Below are 24,604 nucleotides of genomic sequence, written 5' to 3' on the forward strand. Positions count from 1 at the left end.
ATTTACGCGCTGGTTTTGCCAATAAGTGCTGGTTATTGTCCTCCTGGTGACACCCAGATGCGTTTGTCTTGCCAAATGGCAGAGTTACATGGGTACATTGTGCTCTCTCCCTCCAGGTGTGAGCCAGCAGAGCTGCTGTGTCAGTGCAGGCACAGGGTGAGGACAAGTGTGGACGAAATTCTGCAAGACAAGCTGAGCCTGAGCAGATGCAGGTCACATACGTGGCTGGATAACAGACTTTTCCTGCCAAGTCGTTTTCTATCAGTTTGGATCAGGATAACATCGAATCTACTGCTTCCCATACCATAAATTGTGCTGGTTTTTCAGCTTTCTCAGCTGTAGTTTTAGTCTTTCCACACATGTTCTGTACATTGTTACATTTTTCCTCTACTCTCACTTCAACAGAACAATGGGAACTCACGTAACACCAAATTCTTGTGGCAAAACCTCTTTTTCTCATCTCTAACTTGGGCAAAACAATGACTTCACAGCATAGCTGCTCCCCTGAGGTACTGCAGAGTGTTCTGCAAACGTTCTGCTTGGGCTGCCTCTCCTTGTGTGCTCATAAGCATCTTTGCCAGGAAAGGATTACTACACCATTATTCATCCTCCTCCTCTCCCTGGAACTTTGTGCAACATCCTGTCGTGTTCAGCTTTGGGAATAAGTTTCATGAACGATATATAGATATATTTTCACTGGGTTATTGCTCCAACTTAGGCAACTGATTGCCAAGCTCGGGTATTTGGGGACTGGTTGTTCCCTCCCTTGCTGTTCGGCAGCGCATGAGGAAAATCAGTATTTTGTACCTTGTGGCAGAACGAGGTTGTGACAGAATTGTAGGAAAAAGCTGGTCTGTGTGTCACAGTGTTGTACTTCTGGGTGTTACAGTGTTACATTTCTTATCGTTCATCACTCTCATTCCCCTGCACTGGCGTTTTGCATCTGCCAAAAGTAGGTAATTAATACTGTATTCACAACATGCAGCACGTGTCAAAGTCATTCCAGGTTTGGCTTTTGCAGCCCCACTGCTATTTCTCCTCACTAGCTCCAGTGTTTGATATTATTCATCATATCTTGTCCAAGATAAAATGCATCCTTCCTACTCTGCATACAGCAAATGGCAGGACAGGGACCTAAAATTATTCCCAGGCACATTTAACTTATTTGTAGAGACTCATCTGGAGCTTCTCTTCCTAAAAGCATCTCTTTCTATGGAAATAAGAAGATCCAAACTTTCACAGTCACACCTGAAAGCAAAAATACTGAAAAACCTGAGCAGAAAAATACATTTTGGTTTCATTTAAATTCCTCTGTAAGTGGATCCATGCCAGCAAGCTGCTTGCGTGTGTAAAATCTCCACTGATCCTCGGAACATGTGCTCAGTAAAGACTCTTTCTGTGCTCTTGTGGAGAAGAGCCTAAAACCCCTAATATTGATGTGCAGCTGCTGTGTGCGCTGCAGAACGGCTCGTTCCCCCCATTCCATGTGCATCCGTCACCCTCCGTCCTCCTCGGGAGCAGGGGAACATCGCCTCCCGTCCATCCTGGTCCGGACGTGCCAGCTCCGGACACTGCGCTCGCTGTTGGGTCCCACGGACGCACCCGCGGCCCCTGCCCCTGCTGCGAACCCACTCCAGAGCTGGGCATCGTCTGCGTGAGACCCGAACCCCGAACACGGGCAGCTTCGAGCTCTGCCCGCTCAAACTCGCGGCTGCGCTCCCCGGACGGTACCGAGAGCCCTCCGGGCGATGCTCGGCACAAGCAGCGAGCGAAGAGCATCCGCGTTTGGCGATGCTCCTCTCCGAAGGGGGCAAACAAAGCCCCGCGGAGCAGCGAAGACCCCCGCGCCTCCTCCCGGCGGGGATGGCCCCGGGAACCGGGAGGCGCGGGGACCGCGGGCATGCGCGGGGCCGCCCCCGGCCCGCCCTGCGCCGGGCATTGGCCGCGGGCGGCGGGGCGGTGGTGGCGGGGACGCCGCGCCCGCCTCCCGCCGCCGCTCCCCCAGCGCCGCCCGGCCAAGTTTAAACACCCCCGGCCGAGCCGCCCGGAGTTCGCGGGAGTTGCCGGGGGCCGCGTCCCGGGCGCGGGGCAGCGGGAGCGGCTGCAGGGGAAGCGCCCCGGCCGGAGCGAGCCCCGCCGCCGCCTATGCGGGCGCCGCGGGGCCGGGCGAGCCATGGACGGCGGCGGGGCGCCGCCCGCCCTGGAGAAGAACGCGGCGGAGCTGACGGTCATGGACGTGTACGACATCGCCTCGGCCGTGGGGCAGGAGTTTGAGCGGGTGATCGACCAGCACGGCTGCGAGGCCATCGCCCGCCTCATGCCCAAGGTGGTGCGGGTGCTGGAGATCCTGGAGGTGCTGGTGAGCCGCAACCACATCAACCCCGAGATGGAGGAGCTGCGCCTGGAGCTCGACCGCCTGCGCCTGGAGAGGATGGACCGCATCGAGAAGGAGCGAAAGCACCAGAAGGTGCGGGCGGGGGCCGGGGGGACGCGGCGGGGCAGGGCTGCCCCCGCCTGCCGCAGCCGCCCTGGGGGAAGCCGGGCTCCGGCCCCCCCGCCGCCGTTCTCCCCCCGCCGCCGCCGGGAAAACAAAGAGCGACGCCGGGGTGCGGGCCGGGATGCCGCGGAGCCGCGGGAGCGGGCGGGGCACGCGTGCGGTACAGCCCGGGCGGGCTCACGGGCTCGGCGAGGATGCTGCCTTAGCGTCGCTGAGGCTTTGGGCGTGTTGTTGTTTTTTGTTTCCTTCCCTCCTGGAAGTTTCCTCCCTCCTTCCCTTTCTCCACCCCTTCCCCCGGTCACTGCATTTCCTTCCCCTGTGTCTCCCCGGTTAGGACTCCTGCTCCATCCCCTCTCCCGACGAGAGGACAGTGCTGCTTCCTGCTAGGCCAGGAAAGGTCACTGACAAGAATACACTTTCCTCTCCGGAGCTGGGAATGATTTAGCAGTCTAGTTTTCCTGGCACAGACTTCGGGCTAGGCAAGTCATAGGCGAGAGATGGAGAACCGAGTGATTTCAGAGAGCAGAGCTAGAGCTGAAGAGTAGGGAAGAGCACACTGCCGGAATGCTGCTCCATCCTCCGATGGCAAGATGTGCCTTGACTTGTTCTGGGGTGGTCATAGCATTCCCTGACCCCACTCCCATTAAAGACCAAGGCAGAGAGCATTTCCCATACCCTGTTAGCCTCTTATTGCAGGACAGCATGCTCCAGTTACTGCAGTAAAAGTAGCAGATCTACTCTTCAAGCCATCTAGATAACTGATACAAGAAATGTTTCTTCTGGTAAATGACTGTGCTAAATCATCACTGCTGCCTCATGCCGTTCCTGATTCCACACACAGAATCAGGATAAACAGGAGACGGGGGTTTCTGGAAGAGAGACCCCAAACTTCAAGGTTTGGCTCAACTGGATAAATCCCAGTTTTATATTTTAAAAAGAGACAGCTAAAGGACTTTCACCTAGCATATGGAAAATCCAGGATTAACTCTGCAACATTTTGCAGAGGGAGTCTCAGGACAGTGTCTGAAAAGGAAGATAAAAGACATTTAATGTACAAAGCCTTGATAAGGCTCAGGAGTATGAAAAAAGGTCTAGAGAATAGATACAAATATGCTGGATATTTACCAAAGGCTGCATGAAGTGGATACTGAACCGACCCTGTGTCATTGTACAAGTTGTTCTGTGTAGATGTTTCTGAAGTTCTTGTAAGTGATAAAAAGTTTCCTGAACATGTCAGCTGATCTCTCTGCCAGTCAACCACCCCTGCTCCGCTCTGTCAGCTTCTCTGAGGGTCATCAAGTGGTTCAGGGAGTGTTTAAACAATCTACTTCAGTCTAAACAGATTTTAACAGGAAAATAAACTGCATGATACATGCCTTTTTTTAATCATGCTGGTTCCTAGTTCACCATGTCCCTATAGAACTGTGGTCTCATGTCTCTGTTCTAGTGTGAGGGTTTGAAGACTCTTTCACAGGACAAGTGCTGATAAGCAGAAAAAAATAGATACTGAGAAATAGTTTTTGACCTCAAAGCCTCCAAAAAACACCCAGAAAAGTGTTCAGTGGTCCTTGCAAGCATCAGTTAATGAGATTTCAGCACTTAAACTTTATGTGGGAATCTGTTTTACGTGTCCTCTGGCTCAGCACCCGCTGCCTGGGGCTTCCTGAGCTGCCTGGCCCATGGATGTGCTTCCCCTGTCTGGAACTTCCGTTAATGAGGATTCAGAAGTTAATTTCTGCTCCAATTCATTGGGCTCTTCAATAGCAGTAAAATGACAAAGTTTGCCCAGGCAAGCCTTGGGATAGCTGTGTGTTTACAGTGCAGCCACATGTAAGTGATATAAGTTTAGATTGTTTGGGGGTTTGTGTGCATTCCATTTTGGTTTTATCAATATGCTTGTAAGTGATGAATGTGCTGGTTTATTGCTAAAATAGGTCACTGCGTTATTTTAGCTACAGAGTTGTAACAGGCAGCATCACTGTAAATAGTCCAGGTTTTTGGAAATATCAGTTTCATTACAGATTTACTTTTCTCTCAAGTTAAAGAGTTTCAGGTAAAATAGGTGATTAATGACAATTTCTTTCCTTTTTAATAATTAGCTCTGCATAGCTTACCACACCTCTGCTAATATTCTTTGCCACATAATGTTTTCTGCAACACTTTTAGCAGCAATACAGTAATAAATGCTGGAATAAAATGGCTTTTGGACCCAAAAGTCACCAGGAACATGAGTTCCCATTATCAGAGCATTCATTCAAAGCAGAGAGCTATCCTTTAATCTCTCAGCAGAGTTTATTTTAGCCTCGAGCTGTGCTTGGCTGGGTTGTTGTCTGAATGTGTTTTGTCGTTAGGTAGGAAAGGGGCATGTGGATGATGTGAAAGTCAGCGGTGACTCAGCCTGGCTCCAGGGATTTGCATGCAGCTTTTTGTTTGAAGAACATAAGTGAAAATGGAGCAGGGAATGCCCCCCACTGCAGAAGTGAGATATAGAAAAGCTTTTGGAACAAGCAAGGCTCTAAATACAACTGTTTTGCTTGAGGATGTTTTACTTTTTGTCCTGACTTGACCTTCATGAGGATTGGTGACAGCTGCTCTTGACACAGAGTGTCCCCACAAATGGGAGCTGTTTTGACTGGCCTGGCTGCCATGGCACAGACACCACCCAGGACATTCCAAGAGAACAATTTACATAGGAAGCAGCAGGGTTTGGGCTTGTGTTCACCACGTGCGCCAGGAGCTCTGGCTTTGCTGCACTGGATCACACACTCATCAGTTTACATTTGTGTTTCATAACAGGAGTTTAGCCCAGGCTGTTCTGACACAATGAGCATGTCCAGCCCTGAGTTCCTGGCCCTCGCTCCGGGATGCTTTGGGGGCTTTCTAACAGCTTTCCTGGGATGCAGGAGGGAATTGGTGCTCGTGTTTGGTTCTTTTTCTAACACAGCTGCATCCTTAACCTGGTCCTCCCATCAAAGCAAGGCATAAGGAGCCATCCTTTGGGTAACTGGCATGTCAAAAATGTTTGCATCAGGAATGATCCCCTCAGGTATTTACATTCAGCATACAGCAAAGGGGACTGTGGTGGCTGATTTCCTGGTGGTGGCATTAGAAAAGCAGATGTCTTCTAAGAAACTCAAAGTACTCTCATTTAATTGTTTTCCATAAGAATCAGTAGGATCATTACTAGTTTGATCTGTAAATTGTCCAGGCAAAGACTCTTAACATGTTTTAAAATATAAATGTGTTGTTCTGATTTACCTTGTAGGAATTAGAACTGGTGGAGGATGTCTGGAGAGGAGAAGCACAGGATCTTCTTACCCAAATTGCACAGCTGCAGGAGGAGAATAAACAACTGATGACAAACTTGTCCCACAAAGACATTAATTTCACAGAAGAGGAATTTCAGAAGCACGAAGGCAAGTTTGCTACTTCAATTTCAGTCCTTGCTTTCTTACAAAAAGAAATACTTTATCAAAATACTTTGACTGGATATTCTGGTGTGGTTTTTCCTTGTAGATTAATTCAGATCTGGGTTTTGAAGTCTTATTTGCTTATTTATTTTTTTTTTACTTTTTGTTTGGCTGAGAAGCATCTCTGGAAGTAAAGTCTAGATACACCTTTCGGTCTGTCACTTCTTTGGGTTCTCAATATTCTGTTATTCTTCAGAATAAAATATTCTGAAGCCCTCCTTATGTTTTTTTAATACAAACAGAATAATCCATTCCAGTGTTTATTTCACACTTTATGCACAAAACCAGATAGATCTCACTGCAGGAACTGAAACAATTGCCAGCCTCAGCTCTGACCCACAGCTCAGCCAACAGCTCTTTCCCAGGAGCAGAGGAATAGATGTCCCTTTGCTCCACCATTCCCAGCAAAGAATTTGAGGTTGTGAGATCCCAACTCCATTTCCCAGTGTCCTGACTGAGCAGTCTGAAAGCAGATCACACACAGCTGAGCCATCACAGCTCTCCAGTGAGCACTAGGAATGAAGGGATTCCTTCTCCAGGCTCCAGAGGCTGGGATTAAATGGAGGCTTGCTGGAGCTGAATGAAACTGTCCAACACTGTGGAAGTTCCACTTGCTCTCTCCCTGAGGCTCAGTGCTGCTCATTTGCACTGGGGAAGAGTATAATGAAACCTTCAAAAAGTAAAAATTGTTAAGCCTCTCAAGATACTTTTAACAACAAATGCAATGCTTTCAATTTAGGAGTCAATTAGTGGCAAAGAAGTAGCTCAACATCAGGCTGACAACCTCCATGCAAAATTCAGAATGGCAGTAATGAGTCATGGACTATGAAGACTGACATTGTGTTATAAAGAGCCAGCTTCCCCTTTCTTTTCTTTTCTTTTTTTTTTCCTTCTTTTTTTCCCTTCCAGTGGCTATCTAGCTCACTGCAGCTCATGTGCTTGCATTTAAATATAGCCATACTCTTCACATCCAGCCAGCCAAGCAAATGCCAGACGTGCTTTTCTTGTTATTTTTACTGTCTACCCATGTATGACAACACAAACAAAACCTATAAGCCCATTCCAGAGCTTAGATTCTGAGATCACTGATATTCTTTGTCCAAAACATTCAGTTTAAGTGAAATCTTTAATTTAGATTAACCCCATTTAATTATTGGGATCTATAATATCAAACCCAACTGTTTTTCTTTTAGGACATATTGTCATTAATGAGCAGGGATAGATTTGTCTCGAATGACTTGTTTGGATAGTGTCAGAAAGCAGTTCTGCTCTTTTTCAGTCTCTGCCTTTTGGTCTGATGCAGAGTCCAGAGAGGCAGGATTTCAAGCTCAATACTGGACTAATTATTATAATACTGGACAATTAGCTGGACTAATTTTGAGCAGACTCCAATTCTCCTATCTGAGCATGGTTTAGCACTGTGATCGTGTCTCCCCTCAGTGCTGGCCCCGGGGATCAGCAGCTCACTGCTTACTCACCAGACAGGGAGAGGGGTTATTTTACACAGGCAACTGAGGCCACTGATTTGGGTGTGCAAGACCTTGAGAGTCAGTCTTGCCAGTTAACTCTGAGAGCCTCATTTGAGCATGATGAAGTTTTCGTGGGAGAGGCAGTCCTGTGCAAGCAGGAGTGTTCTGTGCAGTCTGAGCAGAGCAGGGTTCGTGTGAAAGGACCTGTGGCAGAGCACAAAACACAAGGGAGGGGTTAAAGATGAGCCTGTAACACCCATTAAAGCGACTCCTCCCTTGCACAGAGCACTGTTTGACTGCTGACTGATTGGAATATCCTAGGAAAATGCCACATGCAAACTTGACCCAAGTGTGTCAAACAGGACGAGCAGGCTGCTGTGCCACTGCAGGGGAGCTGCTGTCAGCCTGACTGTGCTAAGGGAGAGGCAGCAGGATGGCAGCATTTGTGTGACCCTCCTGTGCTGCAGGACCTACAGTTCCCTTCAAAAGAGGTGTTGAACTTGTTTTGAATATTTTGGTAATGGTGCCACAGGTTCTGCCTGGCACTTGGCCTGTAGTGATAGATATGGTATGGACACAGCACTGAACAGATCACTAAACATAAAGAATGTTCTTTTTTTTTTGTCCCCCAGTTTATTTTCTTTCTTTTTTTGGTGTCCTCCCCTCCAGCTGCTTTCCTTTCTGTTGCTGGAACAACACCAGGATCACAGCAACCCACAGGAAGCTGCTCATAGGATGTGTCTGGGGAAGCCGGCTGGGTGTGCCATTTAAGATCTTACAGTTATTAGAGTTTGAACCATTTAGAGATAATTATTTTACATTTAGGGCACTTAGTGATTTCCCTCTCCTCTCTCCTAGTGCCTGAGGAAATGGCAGGAGATGTGACTGTTTCACAAAACTCCCCACCTTTCCTTTCCCCTGCCACTTCCTGAAATAAAATTTGTAGTGATCTGTGCACACAATTGAAGCCTTTTAGGTTCACCAAATGTTAGCAAGAAAAATGAGCGCAGTGGGAGGAAAAGTAGTCAGCACTGAATGGTACTTTTTCTTTAAATAGCACCTGCTATCTAGAGATCTCAAAGCATCTCACAAGTACTGATGGATACAGCTGCATTCACCAGTGCTACCTCTTCACCAGTCTAAAGTTTCACAGCAGTCCCTCTACTTCAGGGCAAAGTTTTGGATTCTTCTGGTTTTAAATACAGCTGATGCTTCAGTCCTCAGCCCTGAGATTGGCTGCAGTGAGGGGATCCAGGAGCCTGCAGAGGTCTGTGAGTGCAGAGAAGTACCAGACCTGTGTTGTGGTAGAGGAATGTGGATCTTTTAGAATAGTTAAGCAGCAGTTTGTGTTTGTGACACTTGTTCTCCCTGGTGGGTATGAGCTGGTACAACACCAAAGAATTAAAATTACCCTGTGAAGAGCTAGAACCCAGAGCAGCACAGAGCTGATAAAAACCAGGGTCCAGAAATAGAGCAGGCAATGTACCACAGAATTAAAAGGGACGAGAAGGTAATACTAGACTGTGAACACCGTGTCACTGGCAGTTCTTTTCTGGGGTTTGACAGGAACACATCCCATTAACCAAATCCCTGGCCAGCCACGACCACCAGTCCTTTTCCCAGCAGAGCATTTCCCTGTTCTCTGCACTCTGGTCCTTTAGCACTGAAGATTGGAGCTGCTGTTCCCCCTGTTTGCTCTGCTCCACTCCCTCCATGGGAGTCCACAGCTGCTGCAGGAGTGCACATCCAGCAGTTACTCCCTTTCCTTCTCTGAGGTTTGTCCTGCTCTCTTCTATCATCCATGAGTTCATTCTGTAGCTGACCTGTGAGCTGGAGTTCCTAAAGACATGCAGCTAAATTCTCTTGTGGGAACAACTCTGGATTTCTCTGATGAGGGAAGAACAAAACCAGAAAGTCTGAGCTGGTGTTAGAAAGTAGAGCCTTTCCTGGCTGGATGCATTTGATGCATAAAGATACATATTTCTGATGTGGGAGCTGCTTTAATATATTAAAAAGGAAGCAACTTTCCAGCCACCCCAGAGTGGGGAGTGAATTAGCACCACTTGCAGTTCGTAAATGGAAGAAGCTGAAGACCCACATAACAAAGTACTTTGCCAAAATTAGTAGAGTTAGCAGCAGACCCTGGATTTGAGCTCCTGCTTGGGCTGGATTTTGGCCAGAGGAGCCAAACACTGCCCTGGTTGCAGGGTTTTTCATCCTCAAGGATGTTGTGCAAGGTGATTTCATGTGATAGTTCAGGACCAGCAGACTGCACATCTCTGTGCCATTCTCAGGGAAAGTCAGGGCAGGAGGTTCATCATCTCACCGAGTTAAAACCTCTGGTCTGTGTCTGCTCTCAAGAGCCCATCACTGCAGTGCCAGGTCCAAGTTATCTCTGTAATGGCAAATAGAAGAATGCTTCCTGTTTTGTGGTTTATGACATTTCCTAATGATTCATTGGTCAGATTTAAGGTGAATCTAACCCATTCTTTATTTTCAGACAGGATCAGTGTTGTGTTCTTGGCAATGTTCCAAACTCCTTTCACCAGTGAAATGCTATGAAGTATTTTTTTTCTCAAGTATAGTTACTCTAAATATGAATTACCACACAATAGGATGGGAAAAGGGTGGCAAAACATGAAGAGAAAATACGTGACCATAATTCAAACTAAATTTTGGTTCTGCATTCAGGGTGGGGGTACCCTCTGAAGGTCCTGTTTAATTTTCTTTTCACCAAACACAAAACTGGATTTCAACTAAAAATCAATCTAGTTCAGTGCTCCTCTGCTGGTTTGGATCCAGATGCAATCCACAACAGTGATATGTTGTTTACATCTTATTGAAGATCCAGACCATCTTTTTTACAATTTTCACAAGGCCTTGGCCAGCTGATTCCAGAGACAATCACAGAGATAACCAAGCTCCCTGGGGCATGGTGTGAACGTTGATGTAAAATTACTAAGGCAGCAAGATGCAGCACTGTCACTCACTGTTATAAATGTTTCTGAGGACTGTCAGTTCCTTTTTTAAGGAGTCTCTGTGCAGTGGTGTTATGGAGTGGATTCTGTCATCAGTGTTCTCTGTTGCCCTTGAAGTAACCTCTAAAACATCTCTGTAATTCTACCAGCAGGCAACTTCCAGAGTCTACTTAAATATTTCTCATTGTTATTGTTCTCAGCCTCAGCAGCTCCTGACTGTCCTTAGTTTGTGTTCTATGTTTTGGTTTTTTTTTAACCAGGGATGTCAGAGAGAGAGCGGCAAGTCATGAAGAAGCTGAAGGAAGTGGTGGATAAACAGAGGGATGAAATCAGGGCAAAGGACCGGGAACTTGGACTTAAAAATGAGGATGTAGAGGCTGTAAGTGGCTCTTGGTCTTCCTATTTCTCTTCTTTCTCACCCACTCTTCCATACCCCGGTTTTGAGTTTAAAGTAAATATAGAAAGTGTAAAGAGTGCTGGATTAACAGTCCTGCAACTGAAGTGTCCAGCAGAGCTGTGGAGTGTCCAGAATGGTCAGGCTTCAGTGCAGTCCCACACCAGAGGTGCAGTGTGCATCACCTCTGCATGAGAAGGGCACTGCTCAGCCCAGGCCACCCCTGCCAGCAGTGACCTGCTCAGGCCTCAGCCTCAGATGAGTCACAGACTCCACTGTGACTCCAGGCATGACATGAGATTTGGCACTTTCTGTGGAATGACCTGCTTACCCATATTTTGCTTCCCATTCCTCACTCTGCCTCATGTCCTTAGGCTGTGGGACTTTCCTGGCCTAGGTGATCTCTGCTCTGTCCAAGTGCCTCTGGCAGGTGCTGCAGCCTTTCGAGTTGGGGCTGTCCACACACACCCAGCAGGTCACATCCTGTCTTAGGAGAGAGCTTGGAGCCCAAAGCAAGGACTTATAAACTGAACACTAAGGATTCCTCTGTCTTGTCTTTCTTCTCCCCTGGGTTAAGATTTGATTCAGAATCCCATAAGGCACCCTATCCTTGAACTAATATCAGAAATGATGGATTTGCTTTTATCTGAAAAACTCCCTGTGCTGGGGGAATTTACTCTAGAAATCAATTAAATTTGGGTGACTAAAATTGTAGTAGATAATTAGATATTAGAAAAACTAATCTGGGGGTGAGGAGAGGGGGGGAATTTTTCAGATTAAATGCAACAGGAACCCACTACTTTAAGGTGGTGTTTGGGACTGGGCCATTGTGGCTGAATGGATCCTGAGCTCTTGCATGGATGTTGTGCAGCTTCAGCAGCAGCAGAACAGGTTGATGAAAATTAACCACGACCTGCGGCACCGGATCACGGTGGTTGAGGCCCAGGGGAAGGCGCTGATCGAGCAGAAGGTGGAGTTGGAAGCGTATCTGCAAACCAAGGAGCAGGAGATGGGCAGCCTGAGAGCAGAGCTGGGGAAGCTCAGAGAAAAGCTGCAGGGTGAGAACACCCAGGCCAGCCAAAATGGGGAGGAAGTAAAGGTAAGAGGCACTTTGAATCATTTTTTTAAACAGCCTTTTAAAAAGCTTTGGACTTCATACCAAGTACCTCTTTGCCTTTTGGCAGGGCTGTGGTATGTACACACCTACCCCTTCCCCCAAAGAAAAACAAACCAATTCCTTGGAGAGTCTGGGTTTTCCAAAGACAACCAACAGTAGCTTCAGCTTTGCCAGATCTGCAAATACTCAAGGCCAGATGGGTCACAGGGGTGCATGGGGGTGACAGTGGCAGATGAAACACAGTGGAACAGAAACTGTGCCAGAAGCAGTCCCAGAGTCAGGGCAGAGTTCTGCACACCTGGTCCCTGCAGTGCTTATGGCACTTTGGATCAGTCAGGACTAAGCTGGTTAAGTGATACCAAATCAACATATAAATATTTCAAGGCACTTTTTTAGAGGAATCAACTTTGGCCTTATTTCTGCTTTTGCTTCCTATTAGAATTTGTGCAGTGAAGTGTTGTGAGCACAGATGTTTGTGAGAAGCAAATGTTCCCGCTGGCAGAGGCAGGCTCTCGCAGAACAGGCAAAGTGACAGTCTGCAAATGGAGCTGGGCTGAAATCAGAGCAGCAGGAATGCAAACCTGAGGGGAGCTTCCTGAGAAAAAGATGCAGTGATCTGTTTATCCCTTAGTCCTCTTTATGGTTCCTGGTATTTTCCTTTGTGCCTATAACATTACTTTTTTATTCTTGAAGCAAACATACTGCACTTCCCTCTCCTAATGATGCTCTTACCATCCTTACTCTAGATCTAGTAGATTAACTACTCTTTGAGTAGGAAATGCAATAAGGGGTGTTGTGATATTTAAGAACTGAGAGGAATTCTGTCACAGAGTTGTTCAGCTTGATGCATTGGTAAGAGCTCCACGGTGTAAATACCTGACAGACTGCAGCAGAGAGAAACATCCACTGAAACATCACTGGCAACAGGCAGGAATACACATCAAAAAGCAGAGACAAGTGCTGATGAGGTACCTTGGTCCCCTGGGAATGTGACAGCCAGTGTTGTCATGTCACTGCCAAACGGGCAAGCACTGTATTAATAATGAAAAGGATTATTTCATTGCTGTTAATTCAGCCAGGATACCCAGCTTTGGAAACGGGGCTGGGGAGCCCAGGCCTGGAGCCAGCAGGAGTGAAAGTGTCCTCAGTGTCTGCAGAGAAAGGATGCATTCTTCACCTCTCTCCAACTCATCAGTTCCATGGCAATCGCGCCTCTTCTAATTAGAGCCGTCCCTGCTCCCCCTGCCAGGGCACTGCTCACACAGGAATTGCAGTGGCAAGCAGAAAGCTGGAATAGCTGCATGCTCCAGAATGGACATTGCTTGTTGGCCTCAGTCAAGGACATTTGCATCGAGTACAGGCTGCTCAGTCTTTGCTGATTTGAGCCAAATCTAGCAAAAATAGCTTATTTGGGCAGAGATGTGGGGCAAATATACAACCAAAAGAAGAGACACCAGCTCAGAGCTATATCTAGGGGTTGAAGAGGAGGAAAAGTGTTTGGCTAATTTCCTTTGAGCCTCTAGTAAGGTTGCATCAATCTTAATTCCATGTAGTCTGTGCAGAGGAACGTGTTTGGATGAAAAGGGTGATCAAACAGTGCCCAAGTGAGCATCACTCCACTGCCTCATCCCTGCAGGACAGGCACTGAAATTCACCTGAAATTCACCTTGCACCAGCCTTAGCCAAGTTCAGCCTGAAACCATGGATCAGTGTATTGCAAAAACATTTCACAAACACAGCAGCTTAGAAGAGGGTAGGGTCAGGGTTACAAATAATGGACTGTGTAGGAATTTCACTGCTCAACTCCTGAAATTTCCAGCTTGTATCCCACCAAGCTGTCACTGCCACACAGGAGCTCTGAGACTGATCTCTGCATCCTCCCAGGAGGGTGAGTGGCTGACCTGGCTGCTGGCAGCTCTGATTTCATGTGCTGGCCTCTATCAGTCCTTGCAGAAAGCATCACATTTCAAATGGACTTTGCTACATTTCAAATGTATTTTCCTGGAACAGAGTGTCCTGCATGTATTTGTATTGTTATAAATCCTGCAGACCTCTTAAGGTTTGGAGCTGCTTTTCAGAATCTCAATTCCAAGTACCCTTCCCAGAACCTTGTGATTTTTCATCATTTCTGTGCAGCCCCTGAGTGGAACAACAGCACAGGACCTGAGCAATGCTCTCCTGTGTGCTTACACAGACCATGTTTTCACAAGCAGTTTGTGCCAGAGTTCTGAGCAAATGCTAGAGGAGACAGGAAGCAGTGCCACAGACCTGGGAATCAAGACTCATACCTAGAGAGCAAATTCTGGCTTGTTGGGAGCCACAGAAACTGGGTGGTGGGAGATAAAATTCCTCCAAGCTTCCAGTGAACTCTTAGAGGAAAAGAAGAGGCAAGAGTGCAGGTGTATAAACACCTAAACTGCAGTCTTCTGCCACTTTGTAGCCAGGTCTGGTGCTAACACCCCTCCTGGTTTTTAATGAAAGCATAAGTGGGGATAGAAACTTAAATCTCCACTTTTTATCTTACATTATAAGAAGACACCTCTTTATGGGAAGAGCTGGAAGGAAGTGCATAACCTTTTCAGTGTTAATATAAAGAACTGATGTTTGGTTTACTCCATTTGTTAAAATTATGAATTCCTAAAACTGACTTATCAAAAATTGGACATTTGAATTGGATGGTGAATTTAAAGCCCACATTTCATTCCCTAGGCAGAACCAAACAATGATGATTGTCTCTCTGAGTCAGAAAAGATGGCATTGGACTTAAAAGATCCCAATCGCCCAAGATTCACCCTGCAGGAGCTCCGGGATGTCCTTCACGAGAGGAATGAACTGAAATCTCGAGTGTTTCTGCTTCAAGAGGAGCTTTTATATTACAAAAGGTGGGTTACATCTCCTCTCCTGTTGGATGATATGCTCAGGAGAGCCACAGGGCAGGTTTAGAAACAATAAACATGCTCTGAAGTTCTGTTCAAATTTGTGTTTCTGCAAAGGCTTGTGCAGAGACTGCAGGAATACAGCCTCGGCTTGAACCCGGCTCCTCAAACTTGTCCTTCCTAACTCCCTGTCCTGAATCCTAGAAAGATTACCAACATTTAATACATTTGAATTTCAAAAATGAGGATAGGAGTGGGTCTAAAATGAAAATTCTAGACCTTTTATTCTATCCACTCCTCTTCTCCCTCTCCTTGTCGCAATGGGAAGAAAATATTGAATGGAGACCCAGTTCTAGGTGTGCTGATCCTTGGTTGATAAAAAAATCTTCAGTTCATTTGAATGGGTTTTGAACAGATCTTTTTGCATTCCTTCATCAACAGTGCTACCTCAGGTTGAATTGTAGATCTCAAAGTGCTTCCATGGCTTGGGAGGAGAACATTAATTATCTTTTCTTTCTTTCAAGTGAGGAAATGGAAGAAGAAACTAGATCCCCACAGCCAACACCCATAATTCAGCCAAAACCCTCAACTCAGCCTGAATCTGGAATCAAACGACTGTAAGTAGCATCTTTATTAAGCATACTGGGTATAGTCTGTAAATACCAAATGTTTCTTATGCATAGGACTATTTTAAAGACTTTAAAAATTTAGATAACCACATTCCTACTGTATATGAGAGAGACACTGAATGAGCACTTGACAGATATGAAACAACTGCTGGTTTTAGCCAAAACTTTTGCCTAGATCTGGGACAACTTTCAGTCTTGAATTATCATTTTCCCATGACCTCACTGTGCCCATTTCCCTGTTGACTGAAGCCTTTAGACCCTGACTTGCACTACATGGGCAGCACAAAAACTTTGTTTGCTGAGCAAATTTGCAGCTGAGAGGATGGGCACTTGTTTGGCTAAAAGAACCCCACCTTTTTTCTGAAATATTAATGCTGCTGTTGGAACCAAAGCTTATTGTCAGAGATGTGCTGTTACTAGTTTATCACTTAATTATGAAATCACTGTGTTGGCCAGTCTTTTTCTCTGTTGAAACTCCCTCCTGTGTATTTATATATTCCAAATTAAGTCTTCTAATCTCATAGCAACTCTTTGGTATTTTTGTGATACTGGGAGCTTAACACTTTTAACTGCATAGGTGATTTTGGAACAGTTGTTTCCATATAAAGAGCTCTTCCATCCTCTCCCCACATTCACAACCTTCAGTCCTTGTTCAATAACAGCCCTGAGTGAGAGTAAATTCCATAGGAAGATTTGGACTGACCCAAAGCACCATGAAGTCAGGAGGGCATTGTTGATTATTTGCAGTAGACTGCAGCTTTCTGTCTGTGCTGAGAGAACCTTTCCTCTCACACGAGTAGAAAATATGAGTTTGGACTTCACTTTTCATTCTGCAGCTGTGGTGATGATGATGATGATGATAATACTGTGTCGCACAAGATCTTCACTGTAAAGTTTCTCTTTTCTTTTCCATTTCTTTTAGACTTTTTTAAGCAAATTCTGTTGTAGGGAATGGTTGGTTTCAGCTCACACAGTTTGTGTTGTGCAGCTTCCATGTTTGATTAGAAATGGTGCCTTTGATGAAGCAAAGGCAGCATAAAAATGTAAACAGAGGTTGTAAAGCAGAGCACGTGTTGGTGAGGTATTAGCTTTGACTTTGCCTAAGCTGAAATTACTTTTTTTAGATGTCATGCTCTGTCCCCAGGTTTCACTCTGCTCTCTCTCCACTTAGCCATCATGTTAAATAAGGGAATACAAAACTGTCTACCAGAGTAATTTGAAGGATGGTAACAGTTTTCAGGTTTGTCTCATTCTTGCAGCCTGTCTGGATAGGATTTCTCTGGGGGGGGTTTATTTTCCTTCCCTCCTCCCCTCTCTGTGTGTTGTCAACACTGTATTTGTAATTGGGCTTTAAAAAGTCAGGAAATGTCACTGCTGGGCAAACCAAAGAAGGCAAGTGTAGCTTCTGTCCTGTCCCAGCACCCTCCTGCCCCAGCTGCAGTCCCTGCCTGCTGCAAGGTGTCTCCAGAGCTCCCTTCTCCCTCTCCAGGGTCCCTCTGGCTGCCTGGGGAACACTCTGGCACATGAACTCTGTACCCAGTGATCTCATGAAAAACTTGCAGCGCTGCTTTCTGCATGCAGAGTGCCTTTACAGAGGAAAAATGGGTTTGCTTTTCCCTCTCTTTCAGAGTTTTCCTCCTGATTAAACAAAAAGCTGAAGTACAAAAATAGGAGCCCTCCCAAGGGAAGTTTTGTGCTTGCCTGTGCAATGTGCCCTTTTTCCCCTCACCACACAGAGTCTGAGGGAGTGAGCCATATGGATGTGTAGCCTCTGACAACCAAGATGTGCTCAGGTGATTCAGTGCTGCAAGTCCATAAAGAAAGGAAAACAGAAGCTACAGAAATCAGCATTTTTTCTGGGCTGGCACGTTTGGGGCAGTCTCTTGAGTTCTGATCTCAGACTGACTGACTCGTACATTTGTCTCTCCCACATCACATGACAGAGTTTTAATGAAATAATGTAACCAGGAGGCTTTACTGAGGAGGAAAAGTCCAAGGATTAAAAATGCTCCCTCTGTTTGGAGCAGAAAACACCCTTTTGTTTTCTCCTTAAGACTACGTGCTTGTTTGTCACTGATGTCATGCTTCAAACAGCCAGGAGTTTTCTTCCTATTCTTGCAGTCTACAAAAGCTGGTGTGTCTGTCAGTTCTGCAGCTCAGGACGTGCCACGTTGCATAAAAATAGAAATCCTGGCTGCTGCTAATGATCCAACAGTGTTTACCCATTTGTTTTCAATTTTAATCTCAGAACAGCAGTTAGTGAGTTGGGGAGAGCTGCATTTGGTCACAAGTGAAATGTCTCTCGTGATTTCAACTTAATCTTTAATTGACATCAGTCCACAGTTCAAAAAAATATTTGGCACAAGGGAGAACCTCTGAGGAGAATCCCTAGACAAACAGAGGGTGTTGCAGGTACGGATGGAGGTGTGCTGGCAGGTGTGTGTGGGGCTGGCTGGGCACAGAGCACTTGGCTCTCTCAGCCTCTGCGCTGCATGGATTGTCTAATGCTCAGTGCAAGTGCTGAACCCTCACAAAGAACCCGTCTTGCTGTGAGCCAGCTCCAAAGTGCTCCTGCCAGAGCAGCTGCAAGGTTTCCCAAAAGCATTCAGCTGCCTGCAGTTGGCATCTTCCTGCATGAGAAGTAACACAGATTCTTTTGGAACAGACACACAGGCCCTTTAACCACGGAGTTTCTTAGGAGGTTATTTCAAGAGTTCACCTGCAATACTGGTTTTTAACTTGAAAGTATAAACTGTAACCCTTGTGAAATCTTTAACTGTAATGCTGATCCTCTCTAACCCTGTGCCAATATCCAGTAGTCACAACTGTGTCCTGTTTTGTAGTTTTTAACATACACCTTCATCCTTCATTTCATTGTGTCTGTGCCTGTTTGTCTCTTGGAACAAAAACGTGCACTCTGCTCTGCATTGCTAGAAGTGGTCATACCTTGATGAAATCCAACCAGGTTGCAGGCTGCCTCACAACAGGAAAGTGGTATCTTTTAGAAACCCAAAAGCCATTGAAAGTGCTACAATAACTGTTTTTCCTAAACAAGAGTTTTTTCACTGAGGAGAGCTGTCTTGGGTGATGCAGATCCCCCTCTCCCTGTAACGTGTCCTGTGTTGTATTCAAAGTAACCCTGTGTATCGTGTTTGCCTCTTTTCTTTTTAATGGAATGCTTTTTCTTTCCCTTGCTCCAGTCTTATCTCTTCTGTGTCTGTACTTTCCTGACCAGGATCTTTACAGCCATAATGCCCATGGTAGCAGCTGGATTGATTCCAGACGATCCCACATTGCAGCCAATAAGAAGACTTGTGTCCCTTGTAGGAATTTTTTTAAAATGTTTGGTACTGTGGTTTCCTCTTGCATGACCCTGTGTTAACAAGCACTGCTGGTTGCATTCTCCTGGCTGCCAGTGGGATCCCAGAGGATCAAAGTGCCAATCAGAATGACCAGTCAGTGTCAGTACTCATCCCAGTCCTCCATGCTCATCCTCAAACTGACATTTTATCACCTTTTGCCTTAATGTTGCCATGCTAAACCAATCATTATTCCTCGGAAAATCGGTGCAATATGCAGTTCTAACCAGCATCTGTTAATTCTGCTTCCCAAGCAAGGCTATTCACAGTTCTCACCAATGCTTTTTGAGAAACTAGTTTCTAACAATTTGTTGCAATAATTAGTTAGAGTTACAGAATGGAGAGGCTGATTTCCACATTAATTTCCACTGTTAATTACAGGCTGTTGCTTTCATGTCTTTCTATCTATGCCCTGTATATTTTGTCTCTAATTATGTATTTTGGAATAGAGTGTAAACTCTTCATAATCAATTCTGTCATCCAATTCTTGGCTCTCCCTGGAAGACATACTGATAATTGTTAATGCAAAGTCTCTCTGCATTAGAACTGCTGCTTTAGTGATCTTTACATTTACAGCAATGACACAGTTTCCTCTCCACACAGACAGGCTTTTTCCAAACATCCTCCAGGAGAATTTTCTAGCCATAATAACAATTTTCATTGTTTCAGAAGGAATTTAAAAAGCTGAACCCTTTAGAGATTTACAAACTTATTTTTCTCCTGCTTAATTTCCTGATAATTACTGAGCTTTGACATTTGAAACTGACTGTATAAACACAGCAGTCCTTTGTGTGGGCTTCCAGACAGTAACCCTGAGCAGGCAGGACCAAATGTGCTCTGTAGAAAAGCTTGGTCACTTCTTTTATCAGCTGGAGCTGGCTCTGGCCCTGAAAATACACAGTATATGTGTGTGAACTTATGAGCTCCTGTGATGAAGGTGGTAGAAAAATATGAGGCTAATTAAGTGTAAAATACTTATTTCACTATTAAGGCTGCACATTTGAAGCCAGGAAATGCAAAAGTTCAGGTCCTGCTGGCACTGTTATTTACGTGCATTTAAGTTGTGTAGTGGTTTATTTCCCTTTCTAATCAACAAGTAATTATTCTTAATATTCTCAGTGTTTATCATCCAGCCTCCTGTGTATCAAGAGACATGGAAGGTGAAACTCCCTGGTCTGCACGAGGCAGCTGGGAGGGTTGGGATGGTGGTGCTGAGGGGGATGAAGGGAGAGTGGGAGGAGGGAGAACGCTGAGGAAGGTGAGCGTGGACTCAGGGCCAGGTTTATGCCCTGACCAATATTCCACCACCCAACAAAGCTGAGGTTATATTGTCACACCCCCTTACTGTGGAAGCATTTGGAATTCCTGTCCTGGATCACAACTGTGTGACACTTGGTTCAGTGCAGGCAAAACAATCTTCACCTCCTGAAGCCCACCCAGCACGGAGACCAAAGGGATCCACAGCCAACTCAGTCCTTTGGCAGCTGGAACCACAACTTTTGCATTTCTCAGCAGGCCTAAACACTGCACTAACACCTCTTGTACTGAACCCACAACAAACACTGAATTTGCCTAATCCAGTAACTTCATCCCATACAAATAAAATGATACTAAGGATTTTTCCAGCTGTATTTCTTAGCTGTATTAAATGGCTGTTGGTTCATGTACGTCATTATCTTAGAGCACCCAAGCTGTGTGACAGGAAATGACGTGCACACTCGTGTGCATTTGTTTAGAGCCTTCATCCTGCAAACTCTCATGCACATAGGTGCATTTATTCATTCAGTTTTGCAGGAATCAAGTCTAGGTTTCAAAACATCTACACTGGGAAAAAATGTGGAGACTTATTTTCTTATCTTGTAAACTTCCCTGCTGACAACCTTAAAAAAAAAAAATATTCTATTTCTGCATTGTGGTAAAATATACAGATTTAATGCCAAAGATACCACTTTACTTATGCCAAGAAACTAACCTGGATTGTGTGGCTTTGTTATCTGAGGGCTGGGGAAGGGGGAACCTACATCTAAATGATACCTGCACCTTGAAGAGTCAACAGCATTTAGAGCTTATCTAAAGCTTCCGTAGCCAAACTGCTTGAGATTGCAATGACTCCATCCCTAACAACATTCTGACATGCACTCCCATCAGGCTGCTCTGCCTTGATTTTCTGCAGATGCAGAGTCTTTTGCTCGGTGTTTTGTTGTGCTGTGTATTGGGGCGGGTGTTTGAAGTGCTTTCAGGATAGTTAACACTCTTCTTTCTTTTCCCTCCCTCCCTCACTGCTCCCTTCCCAAAAGGTTTAGTTTCTTCTCTCGTGATAAGAAACGTATGCAGGCATCACAGAAAAATGTCCACTTCCAGGAAACTTTTGGAGAATGGTCACATTCAAACAGAGATGACTCCTACATGGAACAAGGACAAGAAGCCCTGCAACACCTGTGACTAAAGCCCTGAGGTGTTTGGTTTGCTGCAGTAGATCTCGACAGGCTCGTAACAAGAAGCTTCTGTAAAGCATTGCGGCAGCTCCATCACTTTTACTCGCCTTGCACACCTCGGGGGTTATTTCAGACTCTCCAGAAGGGATCCCTCACTGTTCACTTGGTGACTGTTTGCTGCAAACAGGAACCCAAGCTATGTAGTAACAGTTGCTGACACCCTGGGACATGGAAGCTTCTAGATGACTTGTTTTATGCTGAATAACAAGTCTATGATCTCGTTCATGCATTAACTACAGTAACACAAGCTTCTTTAAACCAAAAAAGGACCTGTGCCATTATTAGAAGTTTGTTTGCAGTGTATATCTAGTGCAGGGCTAAGACTCTTTTACCCTGTTTGTTAACACTATTGGTTGTTTGCTTTTTATTTCTGTAAGAATTTTTTCAAGAGGGATACGACAGCTGGACGCCCTTGGTGGCAGCCCACAGCTCTGCTGTGTCCTGTCAGTGCCACTGGCATTGGCACCTTGCAGAGTCACCCCTTGGAAATCCATCTGACACAGAGATAACTGGAGTAGCCTTGAGAGGGACAGTGAGTGTACATTTCCCTTGTGCTTATAGTGCCTAAAGCATGAAGAGCCGATGTATGAGGTGAGCGTGCCTTGTGTTCTGCAGTATTAATGAAAAACAAATTGCATACAGGGAGGAATCCTAACTCTTGATTTTTTTTCCCTTCTTACCAGGGACTTCCTGGCAGTGTAGCAGGCAGCTGCTGTAAAGGGATTAGATCTTTCCCACAGACAGGTTTTTAATTAAGTCACTCTTCAGTTTCCTGTCTAGGTAAGACTGTCCAACTTCAGAGGGAAACACATCCTCAGCTGACTGACATGAACTATTTCACTGACCTAGACACAACCCCAACCTTTTCTCTTGACTAAACACTATGTGGGCAGAACAGATGAATTCTGTGTGTGAGGCTGCTCCTCTGGTGGTGGCAGATGTCTGGGTAGCCCGTTACAGGGCTGAACTTGCCAGCAACAGCCCAGCAGCCAACCCCAGGGGCTGGATGTGCTTTGCAGCTGAGCTGGTGAGACCCCAGGCCTGGCCGAGGTTGTCCTTCCAACACTAAAACCCACCCAGTGCCAGTGCACTCCCCACCTCTCTCCACACACTCCACAGGGAAGCCAGCAGGTAGGAGAGGGTGTATCCATAGGAGAGGGTGCGTGTATCCACGGCTTCATGTGAGGACAGGGCTGAGGTGTCTCTGTGGCCTTGGCTGTGGGCTGGGGAGGTCCATGCTGGAGAGCACTGCTCATGGGGAGGATCTCGTGCCAGCAGGGCCAGGGGCAGCTTCTGCATGTGCAGCTCAGTGCCAGGGGCTGGGAGCAGCTGCTCCACCTGCTCTGTAGAGCCTCTTCTCAGGAGTGACACCAAGGACAGGAAATACAGCTCAGGCTGGAACAAAGCTCCAACTACTCCAGGCACTGAGTGCAGGAGGAACTCTCAAAGGACTCCAGAGAGATTAGTGCTGGCCAGTTGTTTTTAATACAGGGTGATCCAAGAGTGGATTTTTTGTGTGAGCAGTAAATGGTTCTTAGCCCATCTGTAGTAAAACCCTGGCAGTAAAACCTCTCCTTGCAGTGGTGGGCTGTGTGCTGCCCTGCTCCTGGCTGTAACTGCTTCATTCCAACATGGACCTTCTGTGTGTTCTAGGTAGGGAAAGTCTTTACTGTGCCCCCTGGTGTCACTGCAGCTTGGGGCAGGGGGAACATGTGGCCTTTTATGAGACACAGTGACCAGAGTCCAGCATGGGTACTGGGTAGATGTGGTTTTGCCTGGTTATGTTTTCGTAACATCCTTAAAACAGCAGCATTTTCCCCCTCCTGTTAAAAGCAACTCTTAAATGGAGGGAGTGTCTTCATTTAATGATACTTAAATTGGCAAGATCTAGCTTCACTTCCATATGAGAAAACAAAAAGTGCAGTACAGTCACATCAGGCAGTTAAATTATGGATGACCCCATTGAGTCTGTCCCGAGTGCAGTTCAGTCGTGTGGCTCATTCAGAAGGGATGCAGTGAGCAGAAACAACGCCAGAATGTGGGCCTGAGTAAGCAGATCCCTTTGGAAATCAGCTGAGAGCAAAGAGCTGGGATAATGGAACTGCACAGACCCAACCCAAGCCAGTGCAGCACAAAGGAAATCTCCAGTCCTGGCGCACGTACAGCAGAGCCTGGGGCTCTGTCGGGCCAGCTCTGCAGCCAACAGCAAACCCCTGCACGAGGCAGGAGAGCCTTCCCCCATCTCTGCACCCATTACCTCAACCCCTCGTAGCTCCTCCTGACCTGCTGGCATTAACCACTCGTTCTCATGTTTGCAATGCTGCAGCCACACACCCCAAGTGCCGTCGGGAAGGATGGCGCGGAGGGAAGCGTTTCTAAAGATCTGAAGATCTGTTGTGTATTGTTTGTCAATATTCAAGGAAAATCTGCTTTTAGAAAAGGGGCCAGGATGCTGGCAGGTAAGGGGTGTAACAATCCTGACTACCAAGTGCAGGATCACTGACATTTTTTGGGTTGGTTTATTTTTTTTTTGGTTGGGCAGTAAATAATTTTAACGGTTTAATAAATATTTCTGAAAAACACCTATTTCTGCAAGACTTGTGTCCTTTTTTTTTTTGTGGAAAGTAATACTATCCATTCTTGGGGATGCAGCCTCTGGATCTGTCTGTGTACAATTCTTGATGTAAATACAGCCTCAAAGCAGACAAGGTTTAGGACAGAGCCATTCCAAGACTGAAAAAACACAATTTAAAATACATTATATATTTAGAATGGCTTATGATGACAAAGAACGTGACAGAGCCTTTTCTAGAAAGCACTGTAAACTCCTTAATGGAAGAGGTATGTCTGTATTTATATATCCTAGCCCTGGAAAAGATATTTTGCTTTCAGTTTCCCACAATTCAGCTACAACCAGTAGCAAACCCAGTTTCCAGAATGGATTTAAACCCTGTGTAGAAGGGTGAGGACAGAGTGGGTACAGCTGCAACCACATTTACCCGTGACACCCTCCTTCAGTGACTGTCCATGGATTCATCAGGATCATGAGGCATTTTCTGACGTGCTGACTGGAGCACATTCCTCTGTACAAAGGAGTTTCATCCTCCCATGTCATAGACAATGGGTTGGTTCCACGTTTCTCTCTCACCAGGCAGAACAAGTTGAGGACAGAGTATCAATAAAGGTCTTGCCTGTCCCAGTGTCTTCACAAAATTGAAGCCACTTCCCATCAGCTCCTGTTTTGTGGCACAGAAGTTTCAGTTTGCTGCTGTTCCATTCCTGTGTCTCCACATAAGGAACACATGGACATCTGGCCCACA

General features: G+C 45.9%; 1 protein-coding gene across 4 annotated transcripts; it reads left to right on the forward strand.

Annotated features, from left to right (window-relative positions):
- Positions 1–1,885: 1,885 nt before the first annotated feature.
- On the forward strand, positions 1,886–23,870 carry RILPL1 (Rab interacting lysosomal protein like 1). 4 transcript variants are annotated; one of them, XM_058851538.1, is made up of 8 exons: positions 1,886–2,467; positions 5,763–5,913; positions 10,675–10,793; positions 11,680–11,907; positions 14,635–14,807; positions 15,326–15,418; positions 18,666–18,753; positions 21,087–23,870. In XM_058851538.1, the coding sequence occupies exons 1-8, from the start codon at positions 1,901–1,903 to the stop codon at positions 21,090–21,092; spliced, it is 1,425 nt and encodes a 474-aa protein (XP_058707521.1). In that variant the 5' UTR covers positions 1,886–1,900; the 3' UTR covers positions 21,093–23,870. The 4 variants fall into 4 exon arrangements, with proteins under 4 accessions (XP_058707521.1, XP_058707522.1, XP_058707523.1 ...); XM_058851539.1 differs by lacking the exon at positions 18,666–18,753 and adding an exon at positions 17,767–17,842 and having other exon boundaries at positions 21,087–21,225; XM_058851540.1 differs by lacking the exon at positions 21,087–23,870 and adding an exon at positions 17,767–17,842 and having other exon boundaries at positions 18,666–18,747.
- Positions 23,871–24,604: the final 734 nt, after the last annotated feature.

This window comes from Poecile atricapillus, chromosome 16 (assembly GCF_030490865.1).
Source record: "Poecile atricapillus isolate bPoeAtr1 chromosome 16, bPoeAtr1.hap1, whole genome shotgun sequence".
Taxonomy (NCBI): Eukaryota; Metazoa; Chordata; class Aves; order Passeriformes; family Paridae; genus Poecile; species Poecile atricapillus.